General features: G+C 40.4%; 1 protein-coding gene across 1 annotated transcript; it reads left to right on the forward strand.

Annotated features, from left to right (window-relative positions):
* The first annotated feature begins 112 nt into the window (after window positions 1-112).
* Window positions 113-27,879, forward strand: LOC116309894 (23 kDa integral membrane protein-like). Its single transcript, XM_039600657.1, has 9 exons — window positions 113-307; window positions 13,338-13,403; window positions 13,701-13,817; window positions 13,928-14,002; window positions 14,143-14,226; window positions 15,007-15,096; window positions 26,758-26,829; window positions 26,958-27,032; window positions 27,438-27,879. Exons 1-9 carry the CDS (start codon window positions 248-250, stop codon window positions 27,576-27,578), a joined length of 780 nt encoding a protein of 259 aa, XP_039456591.1. The 5' UTR covers window positions 113-247; the 3' UTR covers window positions 27,579-27,879.
* Window positions 27,880-27,922: the final 43 nt, after the last annotated feature.

Consider the following 27,922-nt stretch of genomic DNA (forward strand, 5'->3'; position numbering starts at 1 on the left):
ATAAATAAGAATATTCTTCAATTATTTCATGTTTGAGGCTTTAAATTAACAGGGTTAAGCAACTTCATGAGCTGGAGAATAAGACTCCACCCATTCACCATTATTCCCAGGTGGGGAGCGCAGTCTAGCGGGGAGGGACTTTAACGGGTCTCTCTTCTTTAAAAGTAGATTTATTTCTTTACGGGCACACAAATTATCACTTTTGAGGGACGCATTCACTCGTGGAGCGACATCAGAAGACGCAAACATGGGAAGAGCGAATGTGTGGCTGAAACGGGCTTTTATTTTCGTGATAAGTCTGATCGCGGTGAGTATTGTTACGAGGCGCTGAAAGATTGTTTACGTGCAGATGTTGAGACCCTCCTTGTGCCATGTGTAAAAATCTACATTATCCAGGTGCTGCAGTTAAACCCTTTTCAGTTTTACTCAATCGAGTTGCCAATGAAGGTTGTAGGAGGTCATTTTTTAAATTTTAGTTTTATTTATTGGAAACGCATTGGAATAATTAGCGAGACGGGGAAAACAACAGTCTCCAGAAAACGCTAAGATTGTTAAATAACAATTAAATTAGGGGCTGTATTAAACAATAATGTGTACTGTAGTGTTTGTAGTCTCATGTGATGTCATCATTGGTTTTCCTTTTTTTAAGTATAAAAACAAACAGTTAAAATGCGTGTTTCCAAAAATCCAAAATGTGATGTCATAAATTGCTTGTTTGGTTGTTTGTTTGTTTGTTTGTTTGTTAAATGAAGAGGAAAAAAACAAAACAAAAACAAGAGTGACAAACGTACGGTGCAAATGTGGCCCACTCTTGGCACATAGTCAGCAACATGACATTGCTGACCAATGACTGTAGAAAACAGACTATGTGCCAGCATCGCCATCTTGACACAACATCTGGGACCCACCAGACCTGGGCCCGTATCCCTAAAGAATCTTTGTGCAAAAAGTGGCTCCCAGCGGCCAAATTCTAAGAAAATTCTCAGTCATGACGTTTTCCTAGAATTTCCCCTAAAAGTGACACAACAATCCCAGTTAATATAAAACCTATTCCTCAAGATTCCTAGCGCTTAAAAGGAGCCCTTTTAAGGCGAGATCTGCTAAGAGCAGACTTTTAGTGGCTTAGGAATTCCCCTAAGCAGCTGCACAAAATGGCCAACAGAAGAGGCAGGAGAGATGTCCTGCAAACATTACTGAGACGCTACAGATTGGATCGTGCAGGAATCATGTTTGTGGTGGATCTCCTTAGAGATGCAATTACTTCACCAGCTCGACGCCACAACGCTATTACACCGGAGACGAAAGTAATCACAACCCTGAGGTATTTGGCAACCGGGAAAATGCAACAATGCAGCAGTGATGACTTGGGTCTGTCCCAATCCTCCGTCAGCAGAGTCATCACCCAAACACTGACAGCTTTGTCACAACCTAATATTGTGACACAATTTGTTTCATTCCCGCTGGATGCCCACACTTTACACACACATAAAAGGGCATTTATGGACATTGCAGGATTCCATGGCGTTGTGGGTGTAATTGATGGAACACGTGAGAATAATTGCGCCATCAGAGGACAAGGCTGTCTTTGTTAACAGGAGGAATTTCCACAGCATCAATGTGCAAATAGTGTTCAATGCGGCCTGTAAGATTGTGGACATTGTGGCGAAATGGCCAGGCTCCACACATGATGCGAAAATGCTCTCCGAGAGTGGCATCAGACAGCTTTTTGAGAGACGCTATGTGCCAGCTAATTGCCACTTGTTAGGGGACAGTGGCTACCCATGCAAACCATGGCTCCTTACACCTTACCTCCAGCCACGCCAAGGGCCCCAACTAAACTATAACAGGTAAGCCAAACAATACAAAAATCATGGAAATGAAATGCAAGCAATATGTTAGAGCATCCAAGTAGTGCAATATTTCCATCAAATAATTAAAGGTCTCTGTATTCCATTGTAGGGCCCACAAGACAACAAGAGCAGTGGTGGAGCGTGGCATAGGCCAGCTTAAGAGGCGCTTTCATGTTCTCCACAGAGAGGTGCGGCTGAGGCCTGAAAAAGTCAGCAAAGTCATCATAGCCTGTGCAATATTACACAATATTTGCAAGGTTAGACAGATTGCAGAACCTCTGGAGGATGGCGATGAGGATGAAGACAACGATGAGGATGGTGGTGAAGAAGATATTTACATTCCACAGGGGAACCTAGCCCAGAGTGGACTGCCTTACAGGGCAAACTTCACAAATTTACATTTCAGGCAAGCTGTAGCCCCATGTCTTTTGAGAACTTGTGATGGTATTAAGAACTACCACAGTTTTACTGCACATCACCTGCAATTGTTAAATGCAAGACACAGAACACAATCTGTAAATGGTTTATTTTTTAGGTGTTCAATTTTAAGGCGGTAGTACTCTTCCTGAAGGGAAAGGACTTTTTTTTGTTGTTCAAACACATCAATTGTGAGTTGCAATCTGCTCTCCTGCAGGGATGCTGACGGAGCAGGTGCTGCGGATGGGAATGGTGTTTGATCCGCCAGGCTATCCTGAGTAGCAGCTGCAGATGGTTCAGGCGGCAATCTCATTGGCAAACTTGATGGGCCCGGTTCTTGTGATGGCTCCATGCTACAGAAATACATAGGCCTAGTTTAATTATTGTTTTGATTAAATTAATTTGATACAATGAGCATGGATAACACATGAAATGGCTTCTGCAATGAATGAACACTGTAGATATGAATAACCCTGTGTCCTACCTTTGCTGCACTTCAAGGGCCTGCATCATCAGTGTTGGGACTAATGCGTTATTAAGTAACGCGTTACAGTAACTACGTTATTATTGTGGTAACGAGCACGGTAACTAGTTATTATGCCAAAACCAGGAACGCGTTACTCGTTACTGGGATTTAGATAGGCTCGTTACTGCGTTGCCGTGTGGTGGATATCGCGGAGCTTCCACAGATTCAATAACATTAGCAAGTGGTGGAAGCCAGCAGGTGGATGAAGGAAAAGGAGGCAAGAGGAGAGACCCGAGCGGCCGCGGTCCGCGCGTCAGGTGAACTGAACTTCAGGTAAGAAGTTATGAGCTGCAGTCTGAGTCAGATATAAACCAAGTTTAGGTGGAGTTTATTTTCGGTATGCTGACATTTTCGTACTGCGTGCTAGCTAGCATGACGGAGTTTCTATACAGCTGGGTGGGTGCTATGTGTTACTGATGTTGAACTTTATTTTGTTCATACGGTTAATTATTAGAGTTGCCAACCGTCCCTAAAAACAGAATCGTCTCGTATTCAGAGAAAATATTACGCGTTTAAGTACTGAGGTGAAAAGGAACACAGTTTGTCCCGGACTTCAGCTACAATGAAAAAGACACAAAGCTGAAGCTGCACAGCTGCCTCTTCTTCTCTCATTCTCTCCTCTCCTGTTTCTACTTCAATCACGAAACTGATCAATGATCAGCTGATCGGCTTTTCTCTCTTGTTTATTTATCGCCCACTTTGCGCCAGAAAGAGGAAACCAGCGGATGTCGCGTTAAACAACAGCAGCACATTTAAGCTTAATCAGCTGTTGTTAGAATTTATTTAATATTAATTTCTAGTATCAGCTGATGTTTGCTGGAGCCACAGCTGTAAAGCTGCTGGTCATGATATCGGTTTGGTTATCTGGTGAGAGGAAACATGCAGATGAAACCAGGAGATGTCCTTACTGAATCATCAGAGCTGAACAGGTGATGTAGAAACAGGTTTACCTTTTAGGTGACATGAATGAGTTGAAGGAAGTTATGAACTGTTTCTGAGAGACAAATAACACCAGCATCCTTTTCTACGTAGCTGACAGCTGGTAACTGTGCAGGGGCGGGTCTAGCAAAGTGTTGCCAGGGGCCAGGTAGGGCATTAACAGGAAAGGGGGCACAAAGATATACTTTTCTTTCTTATTCTCATTTAAAATGTCTCGCTTTTAAAAAAATAATTATCTGAGTCTTACAACAAACGATTGATAGACTGATACATATATACCATCAGAACAGTGTACATCACTGTCACAACAGTGTTTGTTTTCATTCAAAGGCTTTATGATTTTTCCTATAATGGTGGGCGGTCTCTAGTCAAAATGCCCGGGACGATTTTTTTTGTCCCAGTCCAGCTCTGTATGCAGCTCATCTGCAGTCTGGTGTTACCTACATCTTCCTATTCAGAAGGCAGAATTTCCAAGTTCTGAGTACAATCAAAAGCACCACAACTGCAGTTTTTGTGTTGGATGTAAAAAGCAGGCTAGAATCATGGCGGCGGTCAACGACGGTCCAGGTGTGGGATTTCTCTCGTGGAAATGTGCACATTATTTTTTCCTTTCTGTTGGTAGGTGGCACAGTGCACTTGTGGCAAGTAAGCAAGCTAGAAGACTGGCAGTCTGGCTGGGTATCCAGTTACGGAAGCAACACATTAACAAGAGAATTCTGAGTAAAACCAAAGTTACTTTCCCTAGTAACTAGTTACTCTGAAAGTAACGAGTAACTTGAAGTAACTGAGTTACTTTTTTAGAGAAGTAACTAGTAATGTAACTAAGTTACTAATTTAAAGTAACTTACCCAACACTGTGCATCATTGATGTGTCAATGCCTGTTGGCAGCCCGGTGACACTGACCTCAGAGTGTCCCAGGACTTGAAAGACAGTGTCGGCCACCTGGGACAGCCGCTTTGCAGGTGGTCCACCCCCTAGAAAGAAACAGTCAATGAACACAGTACTTAGGCATGTAAATTAACTTTGCCAGCAGGAGCAAGTTGCCAGATTATGTGGTAGGCTATAATATTTTGCTCACCTGTGAGTGAGGATTCCCGCTTGTGTGCTGCAATCTCATCTTTTGCCTTGGACTGCAGCACATACCACCTTTTCTCACAATCGTCACCTGTCCGCACCACCAGTGGAAAAGAGGCATTGACTGTTTGGGATATTGTGTCCCAGGCGCGCCTCTTGCTTTGGCTAGTGACAGTTGGGCCAAATTTTCCTCGTAACATACCTTTATGTTCGTTCACCAACTGGGCCAGCAACAAACCTTGCTCCTCAGTCCAGTTCGGCTTGCGAGTCCTTTTTTTCTCCATTTTCTGTGTTTGTAGGATATTTGTTAACAAGCCTTTATAAATAGACCAGCCAGCAATCACAGACATTGATAGAAGCTGAGCCGTGTTACCCTCATTAAGACCACACTGGACTTGTAACGTTGTGATTTCTACTTCATTAGGGACAGCCCCTTGAGATAGGCCATCTTGTTTTCAATGGGGTCCATATGGGAGTGAAAGTACAAAATATGCCAGCTAGGATATTGATATGAGCAAATAAGACACGAATCATTATTTGAACAGGGTGTAATGGGTTTAAGTTTTCACATATTTTAGATTCTAATGTTAGGCTATAACCCCTACAGCTTACTATTCATTTTCCAGATATTTTCTTGAATGTGAAATATTATTTACAATTACAGTCAGCATAAGATTAGAGTGTATAATTATGTTTATTGATTTGTGGGTACATCCTTTGCTCATTCTCACCAAAAGCTCATTTCCATCAAACTTGTAGGATCAACCAATCACGGCTTTTGAAATGATGACTCATACCTAGCAACGGGGTCAACCACACCTCCTCACTAAGATAGGATTTTCCATGCATTCCTTGCTCAGAGTTCACTGAAAATGTTCTGGAATCACTTCTAAGCTAAAACTCCTGGCAAGGAATTTTTAGGTTAAGTTAGGAGCTCTCTGGGGGGATTCTCAGAATCTTTAGGGATACGGGCCCTGGTTTTTACCATGACTGCTCTTGTGCTTGCATGCCTTCATGTAAGGTTTTAGCATTTCTTTAAATAAAGTCACAGAACTTTTCCCGCCTATTGTGACGTCTGCATTTTGCCCCAAAATATGCAAGAAAAAAAAAACAGCCTGGGAACTGGAACTGATTTGAACAAATCTATTAATAAGATCTCTCACTTAACAGGGGTAACGCCTACATACCAGGAAGACACTTAATCCACCCCTTGAGCATTGATCCATAATTGACTTATGTTGTTACAGGAACTGGAAGCCTAAGAGTTTGGCATCTACATGATGTGCTCGGGGCATGAAATGAAACTTGATAATTATGCTACTTTCCAGCAAAACAATCAACACATACTTTGTGGGATGTACTTCTTGACCATCTTGGTTCTTGGACTATGGTGTGGTTTAAAGAAAGTGCTGGCATCTGTTAAACCCATCAATATTTGTTAAATAGAATCATTTGAATTTCACAAATGTGTTGACTAAAGTGAAGAGTATAACTACTGAAGAAGTTAATCCAGCTTTACACTGTTATGTTAATCTGATAAGTAGTTCACCCTGTACATTTGTTTACCCTTTTGACATTTGGCGCCAGCTCTTATAGGCTGAAGTATTGCACAATGTGTTTCTGTTGTAACAGCTCCGGGCTAAATCATGCACTGGTAAACCACTGTAAATCAGTAAATACAAAGCAAGTGATGAGACACATAGTGACAGCTAAACCATGAGGGACAAGCTGTATTAGCGGGAAAAACATGTTGCATAATCCACTTCCCCTGAACTGTGGGAATGATGAGAAGAATAAGGTGGGAGAAGGAGAAGAGGTGATTAATCGGTTGGAAAAACCTGAGCATCACATGGTATAACTGCCAGTCAATCAGGGCCCGTATCCCTAAAGATTCTGAGAATCCCCTCAGAGAGCTCCTAACTTAACCTAAAAATTCCTTGCCAGGAGTTTTAGCTTAGAAGTGATTCCAGAACATTTTCAGTGAACTCTGAGCAAGGAATGCATGGAAAATCCTATCTTAGTGAGGAGGTGTGGTTGACCCCGTTGCTAGGTATGAGTCATCATTTCAAAAGCCGTGATTGGTTGATCCTACAAGTTTGATGGAAATGAGCTTTTGGTGAGAATGAGCAAAGGATGTACCCACAAATCAATAAACATAATTATACACTCTAATCTTATGCTGACTGTAATTGTAAATAATATTTCACATTCAAGAAAATATCTGGAAAATGAATAGTAAGCTGTAGGGGTTATAGCCTAACATTAGAATCTAAAATATGTGAAAACTTAAACCCATTACACCCTGTTCAAATAATGATTCGTGTCTTATTTGCTCATATCAATATCCTAGCTGGCATATTTTGTACTTTCACTCCCATATGGACCCCATTGAAAACAAGATGGCCTATCTCAAGGGGCTGTCCCTAATGAAGTAGAAATCACAACGTTACAAGTCCAGTGTGGTCTTAATGAGGGTAACACGGCTCAGCTTCTATCAATGTCTGTGATTGCTGGCTGGTCTATTTATAAAGGCTTGTTAACAAATATCCTACAAACACAGAAAATGGAGAAAAAAGGACTCGCAGTTTAACTGGACTGAGGAGCAAGGTTTGTTGCTGGCCCAGTTGGTGAACGAACATAAAGGTATGTTACGAGAGGAAAATTTGGCCCAACTGTCACTAGCCAAAGCAAGAGGCGCGCCTGGGACACAATATCCCAAACAGTCAATGCCTCTTTTCCACTGGTGGTGCGGACAGGTGACGATTGTGAGAAAAGGTGGTATGTGCTGCAGTCCAAGGCAAAAGATGAGATTGCAGCACACAAGCGGGAATCCTCACTCACAGGTGAGCAAAATATTATAGCCTACCACACATAATCTGGCAACTTGCTCCTGCTGGCAAAGTTAATTTACATGCCTAAGTACTGTGTTCATTGACTGTTTCTTTCTAGGGGTGGACCACCTGCAAAGCGGCTGTCCCAGGTGGCCGACACTGTCTTTCAAGTCCTGGGACACTCTGAGGTCAGTGTCACCGGCTGCCAACAGGCATTGACACATCAATGATGCACAGTGTTGGGTAAGTTACTTTAAATTAGTAACTTAGTTACATTACTAGTTACTTCTCTAAAAAGTAACTCAGTTACTTCAAGTTACTCGTTACTTTCAGAGTAACTAGTTACTAGGAAAGTAACTTTGGTTTTACTCAGAATTCTCTTGTTAATGTGTTGCTTCCGTAACTGGATACCCAGCAAGGTTCCCAGTCTTCTAGCTTGCTTACTTGCCACAAGTGCACTGTGCCACCTACCAACAGAAAGGAAAAATAATGTGCACATTTCCACGAGAGAAATCCCACACCTGGACCGTCGTTGACCGCTGCCATGATTCTAGCCTGCTTTTACATCCAACACAAAACTGCAGTTGTGGTGCTTTTGATTGTACTCAGAACTTGGAAATTCTGCCTTCTGAATAGGAAGATGTAGGTAACACCAGACTGCAGATGAGCTGCATACAGAGCTGGACTGGGACAAAAAAATCGTCCCCGGCATTTTGACTAGAGACCGCCCACCATTATAGGAGGAAAATCATAAAGCCTTTGAATGAAAATAAACACTGTTGTGACAGTGATGTACACTGTTCTGATGGTATATATGTATCAGTCTATCAATCGCTTTGTTGTAAGACTCAGATAATTATTTTTTAAAAGCGAGACATTTTAAATGAGAATAAGAAAGAAAAGTATATCTTTGTGCCCCCCTTTCCCTGTTAATGCCCTACCTGGCCCCCTGGCAACACTTTGCTAGACCCGCCCCTGCACAGTTACCAGCTGTCAGCTACGTAGAAAAGGATGCTGGTGTTATTTGTCTCTCAGAAACAGTTCATAACTTCCTTCAACTCATTCATGTCACCTAAAAGGTAAACCTGTTTCTACATCACCTGTTCAGCTCTGATGATTCAGTAAGGACATCTCCTGGTTTCATCTGCATGTTTCCTCTCACCAGATAACCAAACCGATATCATGACCAGCAGCTTTACAGCTGTGGCTCCAGCAAACATCAGCTGATACTAGAAATTAATATTAAATAAATTCTAACAACAGCTGATTAAGCTTAAATGTGCTGCTGTTGTTTAACGCGACATCCGCTGGTTTCCTCTTTCTGGCGCAAAGTGGGCGATAAATAAACAAGAGAGAAAAGCCGATCAGCTGATCATTGATCAGTTTCGTGATTGAAGTAGAAACAGGAGAGGAGAGAATGAGAGAAGAAGAGGCAGCTGTGCAGCTTCAGCTTTGTGTCTTTTTCATTGTAGCTGAAGTCCGGGAAAAACTGTGTTCCTTTTCACCTCAGTACGAAACGCGTAATATTTTCTCTGAATACGAGACGATTCTGTTTTTTAGGGGACGGTTGGCAACTCTAATAATTAACCGTATGAACAAAATAAAGTTCAACATCAGTAACACATAGCACCCACCCAGCTGTATAGAAACTCCGTCATGCTAGCTAGCACGCAGTACGAAAATGTCAGCATACCGAAAATAAACTCCACCTAAACTTGGTTTATATCTGACTCAGACTGCAGCTCATAACTTCTTACCTGAAGTTCAGTTCACCTGACACGCGGACCGGCGGCCGCTTCGGGTCTCTCCTCTTGCCTCCCTTTTCCTTCATCCACCTGCTGGCTTCCACCACTTGCTAATGTTATTGAATCTGTGGAAGCTCGCGATATCCACCACACGGTAACGAGTAACGAGCCTATCTAAATCCCAGTAACGAGTAACGCTGCCCTGGTTTTGGCATAATAACTAGTTACCGTGCTCGTTACCACAATAATAACGTAGTTACTGTAACGCTGCTACTTAATAACGCATTAGTCCCAACACTGATGATGCAGGCCCTTGAAGTGCAGCAAAGGTAGGACACAGGGTTATTCATATCTACAGTGTTCATTCATTGCAGAAGCCATTTCATGTGTTATCCATGCTCATTGTATCAAATTAATTTAATCAAAACAATAATTAAACTAGGCCTATGTATTTCTGTAGCATGGAGCCATCACAAGAACCGGGCCCATCAAGTTTGCCAATGAGATTGCCGCCTGAACCATCTGCAGCTGCTACTCAGGATAGCCCGCGGATCAAACACCATTCCCATCCGCAGCACCTGCTCCGTCAGCATCCCTGCAGGAGAGCAGATTGCAACTCACAATTGATGTGTTTGAACAACAAAAAAAGTCCTTTCCTTCAGGAAGAGTACTACCGCCTTAAAATTGAACACCTAAAAATAAACCATTTACAGATTGTGTTCTGTGTCTTGCATTTAACAATTGCAGGTGATGTGCAGTAAAACTGTGGTAGTTCTTAATACCATCACAAGTTCTCAAAAGACATGGGGCTACAGCTTGCCTGAAATGTAAATTTGTGAAGTTTGCCCTGTAAGGCAGTCCACTCTGGGCTAGGTTCCCCTGTGGAATGTAAATATCTTCTTCACCACCATCCTCATCGTTGTCTTCATCCTCATCGCCATCCTCCAGAGGTTCTGCAATCTGTCTAACCTTGCAAATATTGTGTAATATTGCACAGGCTATGATGACTTTGCTGACTTTTTTCAGGCCTCAGCCGCACCTCTCCGTGGAGAACATGAAAGCGCCTCTTAAGCTGGCCTATGCCACGCCCACCACCGCTCTTGTTGTCTTGTGGGCCCTACAATGGAATACAGAGACCTTTAATTATTTGATGGAAATATTGCACTACTTGGATGCTCTAACATATTGCTTGCATTTCATTTCCATGATTTTTGTATTGTTTGGCTTACCTGTTATAGTTTAGTTGGGGCCCTTGGCGTGGCTGGAGGTAAGGTGTAAGGAGCCATGGTTTGCATGGGTAGCCACTGTCCCCAACAAGTGGCAATTAGCTGGCACATAGCGCCTCTCAAAAAGCTGTCTGATGCCACTCTCGGAGAGCATTTTCGCATCATGTGTGGAGCCTGGCCATTTCGCCACAATGTCCACAATCTTACAGGCCGCATTGAACACTATTTGCACATTGATGCTGTGGAAATTCCTCCTGTTAACAAAGACAGCCTTGTCCTCTGATGGCGCAATTATTCTCACGTGTTCCATCAATTACACCCACAACGCCATGGAATCCTGCAATGTCCATAAATGCCCTTTTATGTGTGTGTAAAGTGTGGGCATCCAGCGGGAATGAAACAAATTGTGTCACAATATTAGGTTGTGACAAAGCTGTCAGTGTTTGGGTGATGACTCTGCTGACGGAGGATTGGGACAGACCCAAGTCATCACTGCTGCATTGCTGCATTTTCCCGGTTGCCAAATACCTCAGGGTTGTGATTACTTTCGTCTCCGGTGTAATAGCGTTGTGGCGTCGAGCTGGTGAAGTAATTGCATCTCTAAGGAGATCCACCACAAACATGATTCCTGCACGATCCAATCTGTAGCGTCTCAGTAATGTTTGCAGGACATCTCTCCTGCCTCTTCTGTTGGCCATTTTGTGCAGCTGCTTAGGGGAATTCCTAAGCCACTAAAAGTCTGCTCTTAGCAGATCTCACCTTAAAAGGGCTCCTTTTAAGCGCTAGGAATCTTGAGGAATAGGTTTTATATTAACTGGGATTGTCGTGTCACTTTTAGGGGAAATTCTAGGAAAACGTCATGACTGAGAATTTTCTTAGAATTTGGCCGCTGGGAGCCACTTTTTGCACAAAGATTCTTTAGGGATACGGGCCCAAGTGTACCCTCTATTAGTTGTGTGCAAAAAAAGGAGCAGCTAATTTGAAGTAATTGTTTCTTGTATGACTTTATCAGGTTCTCACTCTCCTTTAGGAGATTACTCTCTTAGAGTCTTGCCACAGCATTTCAAATGAGTTCAGATATCGACTTTGATGGGGCATTTACAACACCTTCATTCTTTGTTTTTGAAGTCGTTCTGTTGAATGAATGTCCTGTTTCATGACCCTGTTTTGGCCAAGTGTTAACATTCAGAGGTCTCCTCAAATTTGACTGCAGAACATTTTGAGATAAAGAAGAGTTCATGACTGACTGACAAGGATGATCTGATATCCTCATGTTGGTGTTGTTCCCACATCATCATAATAAATGTTGTTCCAGGTTCAACATTGCAAGTGACCAATCACATTGTTGTGACGTCATACTTTTGCAAGCCAAGCGATTCATTCATTTATGAAATTCTAATGTTGCAAGGATAATATGTATAATGCTTACCGTTTATGAAAGAACAGTATCCTGAAATGCAAAGAATTCAAATTGCTGGATCGGCGGACAGAGGCGGTTTCTTGCAAGTTAAGTAGATTTTTTTTTTTTTTTTTTTTTTAATGGCGGTTTTTTCCTGAAGTCGCAAAAGTATGACGTCACAACAATGTGATTGGTCACTTGCAATGTTGAACCTGGAACATCATTTATTATGATGATGTGGGAACAACACCAACACGGGGATATCAGATCGTGCGGCTGACAAACTGTACAGTGCAGTCCTGTCTCTACAAAATAAGCCCAAATCATCAACCCTCCATTACCGTGCTTGACAGTGGGTATGTTTGTGCTGAGTTTGCTGTAGTGTGGTATTGTGTGTTATGGCCATATAGCTCCAATTTGGTCTTGTCGGTCCAAAAAGAGATTGTTCCAGAAGTCTTATGGTTTGGTCAGATGCAAACTTACAAACCTAAGCTGTGCTGGCATGTTCTTGTTAGAGAGAAGAGGCTTTCTCCTGACATCCCTTCCATTTTCTAAATGTGCTGTCATGAACCTGAACATCAAACTGAACCATGTAGCGTCTGATATTTAGCTCCTGTATTTGTTTGTTGCATGGGCAGACCTTGGATTGAATTCCTTAGACGTCCACTCCTTCTCCCTTTGGAACAAATGGACTAAAACTGTTTGGAAGTGATCGTAGAAGCATTACCAGACTAATGAGCACCAGCAACCACTGATGATGTCTTTCCACTTTGACATTGTGTTTTTATATTTTTATATTGTTTCCTGTGTAAGCAGTAAGAGTGGACTTAGTTTCCCACGGAGTGCTTCTGCATTTTTTCTTAGTTTCTGTGTGTGTAAATTGTCATGTTTTGCAGTTCATCTGATACAACAATGCTTATGTCAGTGTTGTTAAGTTCACAAAAGCTTATGTACCATGTTACAGTTTGCTAACCAACATATTGAGTGTTTCTAAAAAGCGGTGTTGTATAGGGGGTTTAGTAATCATTACATCTTTCTACTACAAAAAAATCCTGCAGCTCATTTTTCATATTTTCGTTATCATTTTGATCAGGTGTAACATAACCTATTCAAGACCATTAATGTAAAGCATAGTAAGTGTTTAATTATGTAAATGCCTATCATTTAATTCTAATAAGCAGAATTAATACTTTCATTTATACACAATTTTTTTTTTTTTTTTTTTTTGGGATGTGGAGAAATCATTGATGACTTTTGGTAACCTTAGCGTTTCTTACTCTGCCTGTTACAGCTCTGAAAGTGTTGAATCGTCTCTTACTGTTTTTACAGATAATCGGTTTGTTGCTGCTGGGATTCAGTCTTTTTACCCATGGATACTTACACCAACAGGAAGAGGTATTAAATGTATATTTATAGAAGCTTGCATTATGACACATGAATGTGTGTGCGATTTAACAATGTCATATTGTATGTACTACAACACATATATAGCTCATGTTTCTCAGCAGCAATTTCTATATTAGTGGCAAAATAGGTAAGCAAATATTATGCAGCCGTTGTCAGACAAATGCCAGCGTGTAAGTGTTTTCTTTTCCTGCAGTATTCTTAATGACAAACAACATCTGCATGGAGCACTGAATTAGGTTACACCCTTGCTCACTCTCAACCTGCGTCTTTGTTTTTTCTCCACAGGCAGAACGCGAGATTGTAGCCATACGTGTTATGTCTGTTATTGCTGTTGTAATTATTCTCTTGACCATCTTTGGCGCAATCGGTGTCTGGAAAGAGAAACGGTGGGCTCTAATAGTGGTGGGTAAAGAAAAAAAGAAGACAAGAATCTTGGTAGCGGTAATAAAATATAATTTATAACAAAAACAAATAGATCCTTATTTCTGTGTGTATGTGTTTCTGTTTGTCAGTATGCAGTTGGAATGATTCTGAGCAGTCTTGTCATGTTGGTGCTTAATATTCGAGGACTGGCTTCACAATCTCAGGTATTCCCAAGCTGGCTTTCCACATGTTGAGTTTCAGGGTTTTTTTTGTCTTTTTGCATTTAGTGAATTCAGAAATGTTTTTTAGAAGATACAGAAATGTTTTTTAACTGTTTGTACATTATATTGTTTTTGTTGCGCAGGTACGTGAAGAAGTGAAGAAGCAGTACCTGAACTTTTTACCCCTGGTTAATTCTACTGAAGTCCTCGATGATATACAGACAGAAGTAGGTAACCTTGTGTTGTGAAGTTGTGAGTGAAGATGTGCATGTGTTTGTAGTGTGTAGTGTGCGTGTGTGTGCGTCTGCTATTCATCTAGCTTCACAACCCATTAAGCCTGGAGTCCAATTGACTCCAGGCTCAATGAGTCATGAGTAAATGAATTTAAGGTTTTTCAGATAACAACATTTTGCAGTGTCAGTTTGAGGCTTCATATTGCCAGCTTATACTGAAAATTACTTGCAGCCAGTAGTGTAAACAGGGCACAAGGAAATAATAGCTGATGAGGTCATAGAGATGTTTGTGAACAACGATAATGGATGGCCCGTGCCAGTTTTTGGAAGTATAATCTTGTTTGCAGTTCCAAGTAGTTTCAGAGGTGATGAAACAAAACTAACTAAAAACAGACCTCGCATGTAATATGAAAGGTTAATGGCAGAACTAAACAATGCTGATACACAAGTTAACTGGATGCTAGGCACATGCTCTTCTTATAATATTAGCAACTTAAAATAGCTGTTTTGATGTTTTATAGAGAACTCTAGTGAGAACAGAGAAGAAATGCAGTATTCTTGATTTTAAAAAAAGAAAGATAACCATCATAAAAATCTTGTTTGTGACGGACATGTTTTTCCAAAAATACAAGCAGACTGTCCTGGCATGACTGATACAGTTTTCAGCAGCACAGATCAGATGCTGTTTGGTCAGACTTAACTGTTTGTAGAAGGGATTAGGAGATGGTTGTTTCGCAGTTGTCTCTTTATTTTCTTCTGTGACTTCCATCTCAGTTGCAGTGTTGCGGACTTGAGAGCTACCAGGACTGGAAGTTCAACATCCCAAATTCCTGCCTATGCACCGACAACTCCACTAATCCATGTGTAAGTGTGAAAGCTGACATGCCTACACGGTTAAAAACATTTTTCAATCAATTTTAATTTACGAAGCCCAAGTTCCTCCCAAAGTAGCACCACCAGGCTCCTTTATGCTACAGTAACACTTGGGAAAACAGTGGTTGGAGACTGTGGTACAACCAAACCATTTGCAGACGGTAAAGCAACTTAAGTACATCAAGTCAGCGATAAAACGTCATTAAGATTTTTGACTCAATGGGGTCAAGCTGGCATTTGTGATAATATGTCAATTAACTATTATTAACTGGTGAAAATTGCAAATCTCTTGCCGTCTACATGAACAGAAACTCATATTTACCACAGACCTAGGAGGGTTTTTTTTTTCTTTTTACATTGATTACTTATATTCAGAGTCCAGCCAGAGCTTCATAGAGTTGGAACTGAAATTCAAAATTTCCTTCACAAATAGTGACGTAGTTGTTTTAGGGTGTTGATTAAACTGAAAAATCACATGGGTGGTTGCTTGATTAAAGGAGTTACACCAGAATACAACCGACTGGCAACCAGTTGAGTTGAATACTCAATTGCAAATAAACTAGTGCTGTCAGCGTTAATCTCGTTAAAATGACGTTAACGCCATTACCGCATTAACGCGACAAATCTCAGTTAACGAGTTACCACGGATTGCCCCGTGCGAGGGGCTGCACGGAATCAATGGCTGTGTCCCAATTCAGGGTATGCACGCTTGAAGTACGCACACTACGCGTACTACGTACGGTGCGTACTACAAGTACGGGAAGTGCGGAAGTGAGAGGCTTGTGAAATGGGACGGTCTAGCCTTCGTCGTGCTGTTCAGGTTGCCTAGCAACCATGATACTAACCGCGAGAAATGTTTCATACAGCTTTGTTTGACAGAAATGAAGGAGAAAAAATGTTTTGTTGGTCATTCATTTTTGTCATGACATCACTTTGATTAGTTGAGACCACGGGACTGTAAAACATGATAGTTGGGCTTTATTCCTGTACTGAACAGTCATTTCAAGATTAGTTAGTAAATAATAATTAGCTAATGTTATTCATGAGACTAAAGTCATCTCACTGTGGTAATGTTAATATAATATGGACAATATTATATGTATTGTCAGATACACATATATATATATATATATATATATATATATATATTTATTTGAACTCTGGGTCAAAGATGCAAGTAGCAGTTATTTATATTTCCTATCACCTTAAATCTTCACTCAAAGACAAGTATCTCTGACAGTGTATATACAGATGTATTATATATAAGAGACAAACATTGTTCTTTCAATATGTTGGCATTACTAAATTTGGCTCAATGCTTATATATATGTGTAAAAACAAAATGTACGAGCTGTGATAACTGTTTCTGATAGAATGAAGATCAGACTGATATATGAAATATTCCTTTATTGGGTGAGAAAATCAGACCATGTCATAACTGCGTTAAGTCATACAGAATAGATATCAGAGCCTTAAACAAGCTGACTTCTGCTAAATGGGTCAAACTGGGCAGAAAGTACAAACACATAACATCCTTATAGAATATGATGTAACACTATAGATCAACTTACCTCAGAATATATAAAGCATATAAACAATTACAGCAATATGATGCAACAAACACAGCAGTACTACTAATCCAAAATACTCAAAGCTTCATAGAACTGAAACAAACATTTATTTTTAGCTCCATTCTGCTGCTGATACATACTTTAGGTTTCTGGACATTAAACTTGTTGCTGCCTTTCATAGTGTGTAACTTGAAGGCCCTGAGTACTTTCTCCCACACTGAAAACACTGGGATGATAATATTATTTGAACATTACCTAATAAGACTGATTCAGGACAGACAATTAGTTATGTTAAACTTTCCTAGCAGTCCTTCACAAACAGGGAACAGTCTGTCTATTCTCTCCATCCGTCAGCTGCTGCTGGCTCTTCCTCCTCCTCTTCCTCACACACTGCTGAGTTTGTCCTGGTGGATCATCAGGGTGCAAAGCCTCACAGATGATGTGCAGCAGTGGGTCCCTCAGTCTGTCCTCACTCTGGACACTTGCAGTCGTCACACATGGAAATCAAATGTGTGATAAGCTGCAGGATTCAAACACAAGTGTAACTTATAAATACATGTTCATACTTTTATTCCACAATCAGAGAGAAAGAAACAGAGAGAGAGTGCAGGACAGACAGACAGGTGACAGTCTCAGGTGTACACACTGCTACAAAACAGCACAAGAGAAGGAGGATTTAGTGTTTGTGTTATTACGAGTGCTAAACAAGAAGAGTTCCCAGATGGTCCAGTGGACACATGTGGTACTCCTGTGATTAAAGCATCTTTCTTTCAGCTTAACGAGTGAACCGTCAGCTCGTTCAAACACACGTTAAAGTCCGTTTGGCTCGACACCACCGAACAGAGGCAGCAATATAACATAGCTAACATTAACAGTGCAGTGAATCCTGCTTGTGCCGTGATATTCAGGACTGCAAACCGAGCAGCATCACTGACTTTCAGCTTGTTGTGTTTGTGGATATATGACTGACTTTAATTATCCATAAAATCATCACATTCTCTGTAAGATTAAGGTCAACTATATATGTATTTAGAAGTAGAGGCTTTAAAACCAAATAAACGCTGAAAGTACAAACATCACTAATGTCACATAACTTTGCCGACATGTGGCCAACAGTAATGTTTTAATGTTCTTAAACATTCGCACATAAATAAGTGACATAATATTCAGTACTTACTTTTGACAGTTCACTCTTTGGCGCTCCCTTCTGCCGTATTTTGGCGGCAAAATTATCCACACCCACCGCCGCGCTATGGATTGTGGGATATATGGGGCCACGAAGCGTGCACCGGACCACGCTTGATATTTGGGGAAATCGACGGCGCATTTGGAATATGCATTTGAAGTGCACTTTGCATTGGGACAGCCGTCATCGCGTGGCGGTGACGTAATCGCACTTGAAATGCGTACTTCAAGCGTGCATACCCGGGAGGAGCCAAGATGGCGACCTGTGTGGACGCTTCTCTGTAAGCTCGTGAATCTCTGTGTACCTAACCTTTTAAATGATCTAAACGGACTCAGATAATTCTTTTTTTTAGAAGTGACTCACTGCACTTGTGTTTTGCGTACGTACAGGACATCTAGGCCAAACTGAGTTTCTTTTTTTCCTGCCGAATCCCGACACACTGAAGTGTTAGCTTGTATTGAAACATTTAGCTAATAGCCACGGGATAAGTTTGCAAAATGGCCAAAAAAGAGGCAAGAAGAAAGGAAGGACTGATAATGGACTTGGAGCCAGATAAAACCTTTGCAGGCTTATGCAAACCTCTCCCTCAGACCCCTCTCAACAGCCCCAACCCAAAGAAGTGCCGCATCAAAGCGCATGAGGTGAGAGAGGAAGCTGTATCCAATGCCGACATCTTGAAAGCTATTAATGGGCTGAATGACAGATTCTCCAAATTCGAACAAATGGTGAACAAAAACACGGCGGAGATTATTGCTGTGCGGGATCACGTGAAAGGTCTTGAAATACAGAGCAAAGAGACAGAAGTTACTGTGAAGAAGCTGAAAGATCGCATTGCTGCACTTCAGGAGAAACAAGAGGAGACGGAGAGATATAGCCGGCGGTGGAACCTGCGTTTGCTGAATCTCCCAGAGCATAGTAACGAAGATATAAGAAAAGAGGTGATGGATATAATCGCCCTGATCATCCCAGAGGAAAAAAACAAATTCGGGTTCATGATAGATACTGTTCACAGAGTTGGTCGAACAAGAGATGAAAACAGCTCACGCCCCATCATCATACAGTTCACCATGTGCACCTTCCGACACAAAGTGTGGCGAGCTTCCCTCAACTCTGATGTGATGAAGAAGAGGAATCTCAGGTTGGCTGAAGATCTCACCTACATGGAGAGACAGTGCAGAAATAAACTGTGGCCAATTGTCAAACAAGCTCGTGACGAGGGAAAGAAGACCAAATGGATTGGTCCTGTGGCCATCATTGATGGTGTAAGCACACTGCATAAATAAGAGGTTATTAACAGGTCAGCAAGAGGACTGAAATACTTTAAGTTCATTCTGTAAGTTACCTAACATTAACAGGTATTTCAACTGCCTCAGGCTCTCAATGTTACTGTTCAATATTTAATAATTTTGAGGCACTTGTATATTGTTTTTTTGTGTGTGTTTTTTTTTTTGTTTTTTTTTTTTTTTTTGCTTAAAATACCTCAGGTTCATTAGGTAATATGTTTACAACCAATAATATCCTCTTTAAATTTTCTATAAAACTTTCATACCTCCAAGTTAGTTGTACCAATATTTGGTAAACATTATTATGGTTATGCTTGAACTTGCCTATGTTTTACAGTGTGAGTAGTTAAACATCCTACTTTTATTGGAGTATAAATGTTAATTTGCTTAAGCATCTGGGTCACTTCATCGGGGAAAAGAAAAACAGAGTCTAAGGACTTTATTTAGGTACTCAACACTCGGTGTTCCCTTTTGAGAGTATCTTCTTTAGGTGTTATATTTAGCACCTTATAAGTTTCTAGTTAGTTTAACAGACATCCAGTTCACTTTATTCATTCCTTTCTTTTCTTATGGCAGACTTACATTTCAGTTCCTTAAAAATACTATCCCTTAATGTTCGAGGTATTCGTGACAGTTCCAAAAGAAAGTCAATTTTAATTTTCTGTAGACGGAAAAATGCTGATTTGATTTTTCTACAAGAAACTCATTCGAGTGATAATGATGTAAAATTCTGGAAAGCACAGTGGGGTGATCAGTGTTATTTTTGCCACGCCTCTCAACATTCAGCAGGCGTAGCCATTCTCCTTAACAACTTTAAAGGTAATATTATTGAATCATTGTCTTCAGATGAAGGCAGATGGATTATTCTGGTTTTCAAATTGGACACCTTCTTTATAGTCTGTAATTTATACAGTCATAACAACACAACTCAGGCCAAATCTATGTGCATACAATTATCTGAGAAACTTGATTTTCTTAAATCAAAATATAAGGGAGCGCACATGATTCTTGGAGGAGATTATAATGATGCTCCAGACGATCTTATAGATAGAATACCAATAAGAACATCTCAACACTCAAAATTTAAAAGCACTGCGTTTTTCTGTGAACAACTTGCAGTTATAGATGTATGGAGATTCTTAAACGCTGATAGAAAAGAGTTTACCTGGAGCAATGCCAATAGATCTTTACAATCTAGAATTGATTTGTGGTTAATATCTTCTTCAGTCCTCCCCAGATTCCACCAACATGTCTCCTGCCATGTCTCCTGCCACACCAGAGGAGACAAGACTTTAGACCATGTTTATTCCAACTTGGCTGGAGCCTACAAAGCCACACCCCTCCCCCACATTGGACAATCGGACCATCTTTCCCTGTTCCTCACACCTCGGTATTCACCACTCATCCAACGTGTGAAACCTGCTGTGAGGACAATTAAAGTGTGGCCAGAGGGGACAGACGCAGTGCTCCAGGACAGATTTAAAAACACAGACTGGAATATGTTCACCCACACAGACCTGGACCAGTACGCCTCATCTGTACTGGATTACATCTCCGAAACCACAGACAGTGTCACCACCCAGAAACGGATCACCATGTACCCCAACCAGAAGCCTTGGATGAACCGGGATGTTCGTCTCCTCCTGAAGGCCCGCAACACCGCCTTTAGGTCAGGAGATGCACACGCCTACAGTACAGCCAGGGCTAATCTAAAGAAGGGCATCAAAAAGCCAAACACCATTACAAAAGAAGGTAGAAGAACACTTCTCCAACTCCAACCCCGACGCATGTGGCAAGGACTCCAGACCATTACAGACTACAGGACCACCAAACCCTCCCCACATCCTCTGATGCCTCCTTCCTCAACGAGCTCAACAACTTTTATGCTCGTTTTGAGCGAGGGAACCCCACAACCACAACCATAACAGACATGACGCCAGACCACCAACCTCTGACTCTCTCCCCACTGATGTAGGAGCGGTGCTGAGCAGGATCAATGTCCACAAGGCTGCAGGTCCTGATGGTATCCCCGGCGTGTTCTCAGAGCGTGTTCTGGGAGCTTGCAGGAGTGCTCACAGACATATTCAACCTGTCCTTGGCCCACGCTGTGGTACCGGCCTGCTTCAAATCCACCTCCATCGTCCCGATACCCAAAAACTCCAACCCATCTAGCCTCAATGACTACCGCCCAGTAGCACTCACCCCATCATCACTAAGTGCTTAGAGCAGCTGGTCTTAGCACACTTCAAATCCTGTCTCCCCCACCCTGGACCCCCACCAATTTGCATACCGCCAGAACAGGAGCACAGAGGATGCAGTCTCCATCGCACTGCACTCTGTCCTCTCACACCTGGACAACAACAACACCTACGCCAGAATGCTGTTTATAGACTTCAGTTCAGCATTCAACACAATCCACCCTCACAACTCATCAGGAAACTGACAGACCTGGGCATCAGTTCCCTCATCTGCAAATGGTTACTGGACTTCCTGACCAACCGCCCCAACATGTCCGACTGGATAACCGCTGCTCATCAACAATCACAATGAACACCGTGTACCACAAGGCTGTGTGATGAGCCCTTTCTCTACTCCCTCTTCACCCACGACTGCAGACCTGCTGATGGTTCCAACACCATCATTAAGTTTGCAGATGACACCACGGTGATTGGCCTCATCAGTGACAACGACGAGGCCGCCTACAGGGAGGAGGTGGATCGTCTGGCTGAGTGGTGCGACACAAACAACCTGCTGCTTAACACCGAGAAGACTAAGGAGCTCATCGTGGACTACAGGAGGAATGCTGACCCACATCCACCCATCCACATTAAGGGGACGGCTGTGGAGCGTGTGAGCAGCTTCAAGTTCCTGGGAGTCCACATCTCCGAGGATCTCACCTGGATGACCAACTGCTCCAAGCTGGTCAAGAAGGCTCACCAGCGCCTCTTCTTCTTGAGGACTCTGAGGAAGAACCACCTGTCCTCAGACATCCTGGTGAACTTCTATCGCTGCACCATCGAGAGCATCCTGACCAACTGTATAACAGTCTGGTGCGGAACTGCTCTGCCTCGGACCGGAAGGCGTTGCAGAGGGTCGTGAAAACTGCCCAGCGCATCGCCGAGCACCACTTCCTGCCATAAAGGACATCTACAGGAAGCGGTGTCTGAAAAGGGCTGGGAAAATCATCAGAGACCCCAGTCACCCATCACATAGACTCCTCACCCTCCTGCCCTCTGGGAGGCGCTACAGGAGCCTCCGGACTAGGACCACCAGGCACCAGAACAGCTTCTTCCCCACAGCTGTCAGACTCCTGAACTCTGCCTCCTGACATCTGACCCACGTTAAACTCATGGACTGAACATACACACACCCACAACCACTAGCACTTTACCACTACTGTATAGTTCTGTGTAGATAATCATTCTGTACATACGATAATTTTTAATCCCACAACTGTTTATAACTTACATAGTTCACATTCTGTATAACTGTATATCTCAGATTTCTGTATAGTTTTTATTTCATATTTATATCCTGTTCATAGCCTGTACATAGCTTGTACTCACTACAGCCTGTACATACTTATAGTTATAGAATATTCATAACATACTTCACACTGTGTACATTATAACATACCATAATAGACCCATTTCTGTAATATACTTACACATCTCTATTATTGCTAATTTATATTGTAATATATCTATATCACGACTAAAGCACTTTCTGGATGGATGCAAACTGCATTTCGTTGCCCTGTACCTGTGACATGTGCAATGACAATAAAGTTGAATTCTATTCTATTCTATTCTATTCTATGTTTACATTTTGTTTCACAATCCTCTCATGATTTTGCTCCATTAACTGATCACAAATTGATCACAATTCACTTAGTTGGCAATAAACAAAGTCAAAGTAAACTACGTGGTTTTTGGAAGCTAAATAATAATTTATTGAATGATGATACATTTTGTAGTACAGTGGAAAAAATGGCAGAACAGATATTCGGGGATACCAATATGAATCACACACTAAAATGGGAATTCTTCAAATTCAAAGTAAGGGAAGCAGCAATAAGACGAAGCAAAGAAATTAAAAAAAGAAATGACACTAAAGAAATCAGTATTATGAATGAATTAAACATATTAATGAAGAAAGATGCCCTATCAGATGATGAAGAAATTAAATTGAAAAGACTAAAGGAAGAAATAGATAATGCATATATTAACATGGCTAAAGGGGCTTTTATAAGGTCCAAAGCAAAATGGCTAGAACTTGGTGAAAGAAATTCTAGTTACTTTTCTGCTCTTGAGAAACGAAACCAAAGAAGAAACAATATATCCGCTCTTAAGGTTGATAATAACATAACCACTAATCATTTAGATATCTCAAAACATGTTGGTTCATTCTACCAAGATATATACAAATCAAATTGTAATATCAATGATTGTGATAGATTTATTGAGTCAGTTAAAAATTTTGCACCAACTATCTCAGAAAACTGTAAAACTAATTGTGAACGTCCCATAACAAAATCAGAAATTTCAGAGGCAATTCGATCAATGAAAAAGGGCAAATCTCCAGGCAATGATGGTTTGTCAGTGGAATTTTATTTACAGTTCTGGGATATCATTGTTGATCCTTTGTTAGAATTATTTAAGGAATGCCTTGATAGAAAAGAAATGTCCACAAGCATGAAACAGGGTATTATAACTTTAATTCCTAAACCTGATAGAGATCTTCTTGTTATAGAAAATTGGAGACCTATCACGCTTTTGAACATAGATTATAAGATTATCTCTTTGGTCTATGCCAAAAGATTAAAGAAAAATCTTGATGAGATTATAGCGGAAACGCAAACCGGATTCATGACCAACCGCCATATCAGTTCAAACATAAGGCTTATTTTTGACCTATTAGACTACTCTGACAATATAGGTGATGATTCCCTTATTGTTTTTCTTGATTTTTATAAAGCTTTCGATACGGTGGAACATTATTTCTTATTTAAAGCACTCAAAACCTTTGGTTTTGGTCCAAACTTTGTGTCAACTATCGAAATGTTTTATAAAAATATTGACAGTTGTGTCATACTATATCCAAATACTACTAAAAGATTTCCAGTCATGAGATCTGTTCGCCAGGGTTGCCCAATTTCACCCTTTTTATTTTTGATCGTGGCTGAACTACTTTCATTACACATTTTGAATAGCCCAGTTATTAAAGGTTTATCTATATTTGGTAAAGAAATCAGAGTGACTCAACTAGCAGATGACACCGTTTTATTCTTAAAAAACAAAGATCAGATTGAACCTGCTATTTCATTAATAAACGAATTCTCAATTGCCTCTGGATTAAAACTAAATAAATCTAAATGTGAAATTTTATGTTTGTACCAATCACATGTCAAATCCTTATACAATATTCCTGTCAAAACCTGTGTTAGATACCTTGGTATTCATATCTGTAAGAATGACACAGAGCATCAACAACTCAACTTCTCTCCCAGGATGGAAAAAACTAAACTATACTGAACTTATGGCTTCAAAGAGACCTATCAATTTTTGGTAGAATCCTTTTGACTAAAGCTGAAGGTGTTTCCAGATTTGTGTATCCAGCCCTTTCCCTTAATGTGTATGATTCCACATGTAAAAATGTTAATAACTTATTTGTTAACTTTGTATGGAAGAATAAGCACCATCATCTAAAAAAATCATTGCTTTGTGGACCTAAAGATAAAGGTGGTTTTGGCCTTCTGGACTTCATGGACCTGAACTATACATTTAAGGTGAAATGGCTAAAAGAATGCTTAAAATCTCCTGGATCATTATGGAATTTCATTCCACATAATATTTTTAGAAATGTTGGAGGTTTGCAGCTCTTATTGTCTTGTAATTACAGTATATCAAAGTTACCAGTTAAAGTGTCTGCATTTTATCAACAGGCATTGTTGGCTTGGAAATTATGTTATTCACATAACTTTTCTCCACATAGATCCATTATCTGGAATAACGAATGTATTACTAAGAGGAACAAATCACTATATCTGCAGAATTGGATCGATAAAAATATAATCTATTTAAAAGACTTATTTGACTCTGAAGGCCAACTACTCAGTTACAATGACTTTATTACAGAAAAAACATTCCCTATCAAATTTAAAGATTTTAGCTCAGTAATAAAGTCCGTTCCCAGCGGACTGACTGAGTTGATGAAAAGTTACAAAAAACAGGACACACCACAAGCATCTGTTAGCATTCTTTATATAAATGGTATTGATCTTTTAAGCAAGAAATGCACCAATAAACATATTAGAGAATGTTTGTATAATGCGAAGAAAATAACTCCAAGAGGGAAGTTTTTTTGGAATGCTATTTTTGATAACATCAACTGGGATAAAGCGTGGCTTGTTCCTTTTAGATTTTGTATTACAAACAAAATTAGAGAATTACATTTGAAAATATTACATAACATATATCCATCCAACACATACATTTCAAGGTTCTGTGACATTGATAGAAAATGTACCTTTTGTAAAACTGAACTTGAAAGTGTTATTCATTTGTTTTATGGCTGTTCATATAGTGCTACATTTTGGAGAAAGCTTGAAAATTATATACTGTGCAAAACAACACACGAAATCAAAATTGAAGGAAAAAACATTATCACTTATTTTGAAACCAAAGAAAAAAAAATATGTACCATTATCAATCTTTATATCTTATTAGGGAAATTCCATATACATAAATGTAAATTTCAAAACTCAACCCCATCATTTAATTTGTTTTTGATTGAAATTGAATATTACTTAAACTCTCTTAAATTAACTTCCAATAAAAAAGGTTTATCATTGATTGAAATTCATTCAGAAATGTTTAATGAATGAGCTGTCACAAATATAACTTTTAAGTAAGTTGTTATAAAGTCTGTCACATCCTTTTTTTTCTTTTTTTCCTTTTCCTTTATTTATTTATCCTTCTTATTTCATTGTACTGTATATTGTTACTCTTATTTGCCTTGTATGTCTACTGTACAATCTGAACTGGAATGACTGACTGTTCGCTTTATTATTTCAAATAAAGTTGTTAAAAAAAAAAACAGACAACAAGGGCAGAAGCAGCTGCGTGCTCTCCTGACTTGTCGGCTGTAAGTTCGAAAACTTAAAAAAAAAAAAAAAAAAAAAAGCGTGCATACCCTGAATTGGGACACAGCCAATGTGTTAGCGCTTAGCTCGTTAACACGTTGACGCCATGCAGCCCCGCACACGGGGCGATCCGTGGTAACTCGTTAATGTAGATTTGCAACATTAATGCGGTAATGGCGTTAACGTCATTTTAACGAGATTAACGCTGAAAGCACTAAAATAAACGCATTGCAGAGGAGTCGTGCCCATCATGCAGTCTTATTTAGATTGTTTGCAGCATGTTGGGAATCTGTCTGCATTTATAAATAAGACAGCAGTTATTTGCAAATCTGCTTGAAAATGACTGCAGTCAGTTAAAAAAGCATGTTTTAAAAGCTTTGACACACGAATATCATCACATTTTTAAAAGTACACGTTGTCTGGGTGTGCATACACTTTACGCACAATTACGATTTCTGTGTTTTCCAGGTGGCGGCTCCTAGAAACAGCAGCCTGTTTAACAGCCAGAAGGGCGACGGGCCTATTATGATTTATGAAAAGGTATTAAAGACATTCTCATTAGAAATGATCTTTTTTCAAGTACAGGTACATGTGTAAACTCTATAAGCTGTTATGAACTTTGTTTCAATTTATATCGGTTTATCTCATTAATCCTTTACTTGTTTTAGGGATGCCTTCCATACACCATAATGAGTATGATTAGGACTGTGTTGGGCATAACAATGGGAATCATGTTATTGTGGGTGAGTACAATCAGTCTGTGGCTCTCATGGTTATAGCTCCTTTGATGCGATCTTTAGAAAGCGTGCATTGCTGTTGACAGAAATGTCAGCAGTTTAGCTTAGGTGATCCCATTTGTACAAAGTCTTAATTTTTCCCTTAAAATTTGTCTTCCACTAATATTTTCAGTCATGGGGTTTCAAAAACTCTTTTCCATCCTGAAATCTTCCTATGCAGTTGGTAACTACAGATTCGAAAGCTGAGTGAAAGCGAGCAAGTATCTGTTTTTGCTGCGCTGGCATTTTCTTTGACTTTTCTGCCCTTCTCAGCCTCTTTCTAAAATTGCAGGTGGACTCAAAGCAACTCAAGAAATAATAAAAAGATGAACAGGAAGTAAAATAAACCACCTCTGTTTGATTCTGTTTTAGATGTTGTCAGCAGTATTGTGTATAGCCATCTTGTGCCAGCTCGATCGGAAGAAAGACACCCCTGCAGTGGTCTACAGTGCAGAGGCAAAAGCAAGCAACTACACCACTCCTGATTTCTTTGTTTCTGATTCAGCATGTTAAGCAAAGCTAAGGCAAACCTTAGCTTAACCGCTCCCACACATCACCTTGGGACATTAAAGTTCCATTTGATGCCATCCTGAATAAAAGCGTTTTGAATTTTAGCATGGTTCAGCTCAGCCAAGCTCTCTTTCAACTCTCAATTTGCACCAACAAAATTTGTAGCATTGGACGAAACTGGGCCTTGTCTACAGACGAACCTCCAGACAGCATTTATACAGCAGTCTTTACTGAGTGTTTATGCAATTTCCAGATGTACTGCACGACTGGTCAAACAAATAAAAAGAACTCTATACCTTTTAAAGAGACTTTGTCCTCTTTTAATACTTATAGGCCCAAAGTAGTCC

The sequence above is a fragment of the Oreochromis aureus genome, linkage group 17, assembly GCF_013358895.1.
Source record: "Oreochromis aureus strain Israel breed Guangdong linkage group 17, ZZ_aureus, whole genome shotgun sequence".
In the NCBI taxonomy this organism is placed as follows: Eukaryota; Metazoa; Chordata; class Actinopteri; order Cichliformes; family Cichlidae; genus Oreochromis; species Oreochromis aureus.

Bases quoted from the DNA above. Each gene is read 5' to 3' on its own strand.
- LOC116309894 (XM_039600657.1), top strand. From the start codon at position 248: ATGGGAAGAGCGAATGTGTGGCTGAAACGGGCTTTTATTTTCGTGATA. The intron at 308-13,337 runs GTGAGTATTGTT...CTGTTTTTACAG, and splicing joins TCGTGATAAGTCTGATCGCG to ATAATCGGTTTGTTGCTGCT. The intron at 26,830-26,957 runs GTATTAAAGACA...TACTTGTTTTAG, and splicing joins CTATTATGATTTATGAAAAG to GGATGCCTTCCATACACCAT.